This window comes from Brassica oleracea, chromosome C3 (genome assembly GCF_000695525.1).
Source record: "Brassica oleracea var. oleracea cultivar TO1000 chromosome C3, BOL, whole genome shotgun sequence".
NCBI classification, from domain to species: Eukaryota; Viridiplantae; Streptophyta; class Magnoliopsida; order Brassicales; family Brassicaceae; genus Brassica; species Brassica oleracea.
This window is the reverse complement of record NC_027750.1, coordinates 24,683,537-24,692,832: the sequence shown is the minus strand read 5'-3', so window position 1 is coordinate 24,692,832 and position 9,296 is coordinate 24,683,537. Positions and strand designations below refer to the sequence as shown.

At 35.7% G+C, this 9,296-nt stretch overlaps 1 protein-coding gene and 1 pseudogene across 1 annotated transcript in view; one reads left to right on the top strand and one right to left on the bottom strand.

Moving 5' to 3' along the window:
• LOC106336506 (lysine--tRNA ligase-like) overlaps nt 1–2,320 on the top strand; it is a 3,546-nt gene extending 1,226 nt beyond the window's left edge. The window contains exons 6-14 of the mRNA XM_013775348.1: nt 40–125; nt 217–320; nt 403–465; nt 612–1,117; nt 1,210–1,366; nt 1,441–1,584; nt 1,674–1,886; nt 1,972–2,026; nt 2,114–2,320. Of these exons, the coding sequence (XP_013630802.1) occupies nt 40–125; nt 217–320; nt 403–465; nt 612–1,117; nt 1,210–1,366; nt 1,441–1,584; nt 1,674–1,886; nt 1,972–2,026; nt 2,114–2,136 (1,351 nt within the window). The 3' untranslated portion in view covers nt 2,137–2,320. The remainder of the gene's footprint in view (nt 1–39; nt 126–216; nt 321–402; nt 466–611; nt 1,118–1,209; nt 1,367–1,440; nt 1,585–1,673; nt 1,887–1,971; nt 2,027–2,113) is intronic.
• Nucleotides 2,321–3,030: 710 nt separating this feature from the next.
• LOC106331814 lies at nt 3,031–4,827 on the bottom strand (annotated as a pseudogene).
• Between the last annotated feature and the right edge of the window lie 4,469 nt (nt 4,828–9,296).

Genomic DNA, 9,296 nt, shown 5'->3' with positions numbered 1-9,296 from the left:
TTTTGTTTTTTTTTTTTTTTTTTTTTTCTCTTGTTTTAGTAAGTCAGGGTTGGATGAAGCTGAGTTTTCAAAGCTCCATGCGAATGCTAAGCGTGGTGATATTGTTGGTGTTACTGGGTTTCCAGGTTTGTGCAGCCTCTCTATGTTTTTTTATTATTCATTCTTTTAGCGTATTTCGCCATCCTTTTTCACTGTTTAAGTTACTCTGATTTTCAGGAAAAACTAAGAGAGGAGAGTTGAGTATTTTCCCCCGATCGTTTATTCTTCTGTCACATTGCCTCCACATGATGCCAAGAAAGGCTGACAGTGTTGGCGCAAAGGTAAAAGCAAAACCACTTTGGCTGTTACATTACCTTAGAGTCACCTTATTTGACACTAACCTGTTTCACTTTCATTATGTAGAAACCTGAAAACTGGGTTCCTGGTGAACCGAGGAATCCTGAAGCATATGTTCTGAAAGATCAGGTAAATTTTCAAAAGCTATAAAGATTGTTATGGCCTCTATCTTTTGTTTGATTACTGTCTGGTTGTGTTTTAGATTCTGTTGCCTCTATTATTCTGTTTCTATCCGAGCAAGCGTTTGATGTTACTTTCTTTGTTTCCCTTTTTAGGAATCTCGATATCGCCAGCGTTACCTTGATCTAATGTTGAACGTGGAGGTTCGCCAGATATTCAAAACCAGAGCCAATATCATCTCCTACGTAAGGAGATTCCTTGACAATCGAAGATTCTTGGAGGTTGAGACACCCATGATGAACATGATCGCTGGTGGAGCAGCTGCCCGACCCTTTGTGACACATCACAATGATCTAGACATGAAGCTGTACATGCGTATCGCGCCCGAACTCTTCCTCAAGCAACTTATCGTCGGTGGCTTAGAACGTGTCTATGAGATTGGGAAGCAGTTCAGAAACGAGGGTATTGACCTGACTCACAATCCGGAGTTCACCACTTGCGAGTTCTATATGGCTTTCGCGGACTACAATGACCTGATGAAAATGACTGAGGATATGTTGAGTGGCATGGTGAAAGAGTTAACAGGTGGTTACAAAATCAAGTATCATGCTAATGGGTATGATAAGGAGCCAATCGAAATTGACTTCACTCCTCCATTCAGGTTTGATAGTCAATCAACAGCCTCATTTATTAAATGACAACCAGTAATGAAGTTGTATGTGTTAATGGTCTCCCTAATTTTTGTTTGTATAGGAGGATTGAGATGATAGGAGAGTTAGAGAAGGTGGCGAACCTCAATATTCCAAAAGACTTGGCTAGCGAAGAAGCCAACAAGTATCTGATTGATGCTTGTGCCAGGTTCGACGTGAAATGCCCGCCTCCTCAGACTACAGCTCGTCTACTAGATAAAGTAAGGGAATCTTCAGTTTCCCTCTTTTATGTCTGTGAATATGAAATTGAAATCTGAGATGTTCTCTTTTGCAGCTTGTTGGAGAATTTCTGGAAGTGACATGTGTCAACCCAACGTTCATCATCAACCATCCCGAGATCATGTCTCCCTTGGCGAAATGGCATAGATCAAACAGTGTTCTGACTGAGAGATTCGAGCTGTTCATCAACAAACATGAAGTACAAGCTAATTACCAATCTGATTCCATCACATCACGCATCTTTTCTTAATACTTTGTTTTACTAACTTATTATAAACTTGACCACAGCTTTGCAACGCCTACACCGAGCTGAACGATCCTGTGGTTCAGCGTCAAAGGTTTGCTGATCAACTCAAGGATAGACAGTCGGGAGACGATGAAGCGATGGCCTTAGATGAGACTTTCTGCAATGCTTTAGAATACGGATTGGCTCCTACAGGTGGTTGGGGATTGGGGATAGATAGGCTTGCCATGCTGTTCACTGACTCACAAAACATCAAGGTCAGTCTCTTTATCTCAATTCTCTGCTTAATGATTATTAAATCTTTCTGGCCAAACTCATGAACTGAACTTATGGATGTTGCAGGAGGTTATTCTCTTCCCGGCAATGAGGCCACAAGACGATCCAGCATCCGTTAAAGGTACCTAGATCTAACTGATAATATAGTAACAAAAAGCTATGGTTATTTTTCCATTGGATCGCAATTTCAGTGTATTTTTTCTTGCAGCTTCTTTGCAAGCAGAGAACTAAGGAGGATAGAGCTCAGTTTTCATCTCTTTTGCCGGTCGAATTGCTATTATGGAACAAGCTGTTCTCAGATAACTCTTAATCGCCATGTACGAACAACCATACAAACGAAACTAGTTATTATCAAAAACCTTTGTAAGACTTTTTTGGAATTGGTTTATTGTTTTTGATCGTGATTTTTCTCCAATAGTCCATGAGTTAGTATAACACGAGCTTATTAGACTCTAATCTTAATATTAATATCTCACCAGACAGACATAAGCCAATTCATCTCCATTCTCCAACACACGTTTTATTATCTCCCCTCGTACCAAATACCTTTCATATTTATTTTGTTTATGCTACAAAGGTCATAACTTTGATTATTACTCGAATATTTATATCCAACCGAGATGCATTTTTTTTTGCCAGTTGCCATGGCGCCAGCAATTCCTGTTAGTAATTCTATGATGATAATGTTATCATCCAAGTGGAGATATATACCCTTTAAAAAAAAACAAGTGGAGATTTACCTACAATCTAAAATAAAGCACCAAAAAGAAAAAGAATGAGTGAAGAAAAATATGGTGTTTTTTTTTCAAATAAGTTTTTGAATTTTGCAATATTTTCTCATTTTAATTTATTTTAAATATTTTATTACTTTTGAATTTATTTATTTTTAAGTTTATAATATTAATTTTTTTTTTTGAAATTTTAGATTATTTCCAACTTTTAAAATTTTATGTATTTTAAATATCTTATTAATTATATATTTGATAATTTTTGTTTGTTTAAGAGACCAACACATCATCAGTTTGACATGAAAAATTGATTTATAAATTTTTAACATTTTTGATTGGTAAAAACATGTTAAAGAAGAGAAAGAAACCACATTGAATCCTACTCCAAGCGGGAAAATGGAGATAACAAGACTTTATTAATGGAAATGATGTTTTAAGGATTCTAGGGGACAAAGCGGAGATTCAAACAAAGGATTGTTCGGCGCTTTAGAAAAAAAAACACTCAGCTCACATATAACAAAGGTTTCGTAGATATTTCTAAATAGCTGAGAAATACTCTTTGCTGAGCTTGGGGTCAGGTTTCATTGACTTCTCCCCTGGTTTCCATCCTGCAGGGCAGACTTCATCAGGGTTCTCCTGGATGTACTGTAATGCCTGCAACATCGAGAATATAATATGCATCACACAAACAGTAATCAAATATAAAAAAAGAACAGGTTTTGAACTTGAGAGTATTTATTATACCTGAAGGGTTCTCATTGTCTCATCAACACTTCGGCCAATACCAAGATTGTTGATGGTTGAATGTTGGATCACTCCTTCCTTGTCTATTATGAAAAGGCCTCTCAACGCTATTCCCTGTTTTTTTTTTTTTTTCACTTTTATTAGTTACTAAACACTTTTAGAAAGTGAAGATTGAGAGGCTAACAATGTTACCTGATCATGGATGAGCACTCCAAAAGATTTTGAGATTGATTTAGTGACATCTGATATAAGGGGATAGTTGAGATCACCAAGTCCTCCAGATTTTCTGTCTGTTTGAATCCAAGCAAGATGGGAGAACTATGTGGGCATCAACAACACAACAAGTAAGGAAGAGTCAAAGCAACTTGCAAACAGATAACAATTGTTGTAAACTGTAGAGTTTTTACTTACCACACTATCAACAGAGACACCTAACACTTCTGTGTTCAACTTCTCAAATTCTGCATACCGGTCACTGAAGGCAGTAATCTCTAGAATACAAAAAAAGAGAAAAGAGATAAGGATGCAGTGAGCCTCAGAGATTGAACTTGGGTATGATTATATCAAACCTGTTGGGCAGACGAAAGTGAAGTCCAAGGGGTAGAAAAAGAGAATCACATACTTATTCCCAATGTACTCAGAGAGCTTAACCTGAAAGAAACCATATATGTATTCATCAATTTACACAACAATTAACACACAAACTTAAACTCATGTCCCCATATAAAAACTAGAAGCAGTAGATAATGATAAAACATTGTTGTGAAGACACAGATACCTTGATGAACTCCTGATCAAACACAGCTTCAGCCTCAAAATCAGGTGCCTTGTTTCCGACCAGTGGAAGATCATCCTGTCAACACAGAAAAAAAAAAAAAAAAGACAAAATCTTAGTTGAAATCAACAGTCAGAGAAACCTGTCCGCTGGCAAAACATGGAAATTAAAGCAAATCCAAGGAAACTAACAATCCTATGAACAAAACTAGCAACCCTAAAAACCAAATGTCAATAAAGCTCTGGACTTTTAGTGAAATCTACACAAAACACGGTCACAGAAACTATGAATACCCAGTAAAATTGACAAAATCCTATGAACAAATTTACAAGCAACCGTAGAACAAAATGTCGATGAAGTTCTGGACTTTACACAAAGCAAAGACACAAGAGACTATGAATCGTCAGTAAAGTCTATGATAAGCTAATGAATCATGAATCCAATCACAGCGAACGAAGAAAGTAACGACATTTGGATAACTTACGGTTTGAGCCTTGACAGCGAAGCTCCGGCGAGAAGTGGAGCGAACCGGAGAGAAGCGGATCCGGAAGGAGAGGAAAAGGTTGGAAGGAAAGAGAGGGAGTGAGATGGAAGCGAAGACTTGTGTGGGAGAACCCTAGTGGAGGAGGAGGAGGAGATGAGAGTGGTTGAAGAAGCTACAGACGCCATTGAGCTCCTCTCTCTCTCTCTCTGTCAAACACTTGTCTGTCTGTCTGTGTGTCAACGAACGACTTCTCTTTTGTAGTGGAAGTGTGAGGTGGAGATAAGCCTCTTCTGTCTGCTGCAGCAAGTTTTCTGATTGCATCACTGGGACTGTTACCTATGTGGGCTGCACGTCGGCTTGTATCAAACTCCCTTGGAGCTTCGTGGTCTGATACTGCTGTTTTCACTTTCACTTGCACTAAGTTTGAAAATATAGTTGTATCAAATCCTTGATGATATCCAAGTTCTTGCAACCTAGTAAATTTTCAGGCGAGTTAGCTTCTGATGTCTCTTTGTTTTTCCTTCCCTTGCAGTATCACACTATGCGCAATGTTCTCTATATGGCAATGACAGAGTTCAGAGAGGTATTCTTCTTTTAACAATGTACCTTATGGAGTTTACATAGTTAAACTATGATAGTTTAGATACTAAAACATGCTCAAGCTTTTGGACTATAGTTTGAGCCATCGTTTCACCTTTTTTTTTGCATATAAGCTCGCTGCAGAGCCAGATTGGGAGTTCATGAGAGAAAACCAGAGCAAGCTTGCGTTTTTATTTGGTATTGATGATCATTGGGGTCCACTGCATCTCTTTGAAGAGGTTAGTAGATTTCCTCGTAAATATCAGTTAAATCTATTTCTTAAAATAGATTTAACTGAGACATGAAGTAGAGCCTCACGTTGAATCTCCATTGTCCACAGATTTCAAAGAAGGCTCCTGGTACTTCCTTATCTATCGAGAGCGAAGGTCACACTCACGGGTTCTGCTGCACCGTGGCTGGCTCGGTGTGGGTTGCGCAGCACGTTGCCACTCTGATCAAGAACCCTTTAAACCAGCCTGTGATTTTACACCCCTGATCATTAAAAGCGTTTATAACGATTAATGGGCCGAGTAGGAGGCGGGAAAAGTTAGTCTGGCCCAAAGATCAAACGGTAAATATCTTCATAATTGCAACCGCGACAGTCGCATTAATTCAATAAGTCGCGATTAGTAATAATTTAAGCTGATAATGTGTTTGGTTTTATTGAGATGTCTTCTCTTGTTGGTTCTTGTAAGGCCGTTTTATAAACACAAACACACACACACGCATAAACCACTACTCAGAGAAAGAGAGAGAGAGATTGAATTTCATTAAGGCTCAATTTAATTACGACAGGTGAAATAACTATGATAGCTAGATAGACTAGTCTTTTAGTTCCAACAACTATTTCTGCTTAACCGGTTGAAGGCAAAAAACAATTCTTCTTTTCTATTTAAAATGGCAAATGTTGATACATCGATTAAAATTAAAGCATACTACATTTTATAGTTTTTTTTACATATTCGTACATTTTATAGTTGTGTTTTTCTTATTTTGTATCATCTCAACTTTAACCATTCGGACTACGACATGATGATAATACTAATATCAAATCAATAAACAAATTAACTTTAGTTGCTGTTTTTGATTTTTAAGTTATGTTAGTTTTGAACTATATATGTTTGTGGATTATTATACATCCTATATTTATTTTCGTAATTCTTAATTTACAATATGAGATTGTGCTAAAAGCAGATGGCAGAAACACTAACAATCTCAGTTTGGTTCAAGGTTGGTGATATTTATAAATGATTTAACTATTATCCAATTTTGTTGTTAAACTTTTCGTAGGTTGTTTATATGTACTTGTCAACTATGGTTGAAAATACAATAATACAGTGAGATATTATAATATTAGAAGGTATGAAAACTCTTCTCTGTTGTTCTACGCTATACATAATAAAGTTGTTGTCAATTGATTCTATATTTGTGATAACTGGAAATACTTCTTTATGTCTTCCTTACATCATCCTTAATTGGTTTACGGTTCGACCATTTCTAATATAGTGAGAGTAACATAATACTAGATGTTGATTATCTCCTTCCAATTAGTAATGCACAGAATGAAAGAAATTCAAGGTGAGACAACTTTACAATTTTGTCTTCATATCTATATAGAGTTAGTTTATAGATTACTCTATATGTTTCAAAATGTAATCAATTTTAGTTAAAATCTGTAATATTTAAAAGTTATTACTTTAGAAAACTGTCATTTAATATATAAATTTAATCAATTACACACTAATTTACATAATTTAATTGGTCACACAATATCTAATAAATATAAAGTTACATTGAAATATAAAAATAATTTATGTAGTGAAACAAAAAATACTTATAAACCATTATATTATAAAACAAAGGGAATATTCAAATTATATTGAAACATTAGAATAGTAAGAATCAGAAAAGCTGAAATCTCAACGTCGATCATTTACGTCGGCCATGCCTTAGATCAATTATATATTTTAGAATTATTTTTTACTTAATTATTTAAAAATAAAAACTTAATTAAAATTTAAAATTATTCATAGAATCAAATTTTCTTTATTACTTAAATTTATTTATAATTAAATTGGTTTGCAAAAATACAAAAAAAAATCTAATTAAATAATAATCCAACAAACTAAATAAACCAAAAACTAAACCATGCTTTTAACCTAATTACTAACTAAACACACCACCACTTCGTTGTCTTCTTCATCTACCGGCCGCACCACCACCTTCGTCTTCGTGTTTTTCCATGACCTTCATCAGTATCCAGGCATGATTCTTCTTCTTCATCCTGGGATTTGAGAGGCAAGTTGCAGAGAGGAGGCAAACGTCACATCCATCTAGACCTAATTTCGTCGCCAGATGGCGAAAACAAACGGGTGGTCGTGTGGTGGTCGTCGTGTGGTGGTGGTGGTGATTGAGGAAGATAGAGATCCAAAGAATTAAAAAAGATTTAGATCTGTAACAAAAAAAAAAAAACGGCGAAGATTTTCTCTTCTTCGTGTTCTTTTCAAAGTCGTAATCAGACCTTCTCTTCTTTGTGTTGGAATTTCCAGATTCAATTTTTATTGGAGAAGATTTCTTGAGTTGATCACAGAGCTTGTTGACGTTTTCTTCGATCCGTCCATGGAGACGAAGGCGGGTGAGGTTGAGACCACAAACCAGTGTTGCAGAACCAAAAAAAAAAATACAGCTTGTATATAGAATAGAGGAGAAGCTGAAGCGTGAGTATAGAGACGATGATTAATTGAAAGAGGAGGGAGGAGATAAGTCGTAAATATGTGTGGAAAAGTCATGCACGATATATAAAAACGGAGAAAATGACTTGCTGGCGTCGTGTTGATGATGACATGGATCATTAAAATTGTATGATTGGTTGATTTAATTGGCTGACGTGGATAGGTTTAATGAAAGGTTTAATGAAGCTCATATATCCATTTTAGTATTGTATATATTGATTTTCTCCGAAATTTCATTTGGTACAAGTACTTGTGAATAAGGAAGAATTGCGAATAGTATATGTTGACAGAAGAAAACGAATAGTCTTTGATTGTATTTAATGGAAACAGATATGTATACCTCTTTATGTAGACCACAGACGTACAAGTAAAGGGTCTTAATCGAAGCAGGAAGAGAATTGAATGTGTATTAATGTTAATCACAGGATTACAAAATCTATTAAAGAAACGTACAAAATATAAAAGATTGCCATGTCAAAGTAAATGTTATGACTACAATATCACGTAGCTTCACACCAAAAGCAATCTATTAATATTTGCAATGTGAGTTAATTTTCCATGTGAAGTTATTTAATGAATCTTTTTAGGGAAGAAGGATTGTGTTAAAACAAATTTATATTTCCTCTATTCAAAACAATAGACTACACTTATATAGTAGTATATCTTCCGAACTACTAGTATCACTACAAGAAAACAGCAAAGATACTGAGGGAAAAAATTGTCGGAATTTCGTCGGAATAACGTTATTCCGACGACATACCGACGAAACAAGTCCTCGGAAATAATTCCTCGGAATTTCTTCTTTCCTCGGAAATCCCTCGGAACTTTCCGACGAAATTCCGAGGAAACAAATTTCCGAGGAAATTCCAAGGATCACTAATTTGTCGGAAATCTCCTGGGAATATACCGAGGGAGAACTTCGTCGGGATATTTCCTCGGAACTTCATCGATCGATGCGTTTTTGGACATATATCCATCGATCGATCCCGAGGAACATGTCCCTCGGTATATTCCGAGGAACATGTCCCTCGGTATATTCCGAGGAAAGGTGTCCCTCGATATATTCCGAGGAAGATGTCCCTCGGTATATTCCGAACGTTTTTTTATAAACAGATCGTTCGATGGATATATGTCCAAAAACGCATCGATCGATCGAGTAAAAAATATAATTAATTTCCTCAGAAAGTAAAAAATATTTTTTTTTTAAAAATAAAATTTTTGAAATTTAAATTCGAAATATAAAACTAAAATTAAAATTGAAAACATATTATATAATATTCAAAGTTGTACAAATAAAAATAAAACATTCCGAGTTTTTGAAAAAAAAAAAAAAACTACGGGTCTGGCAC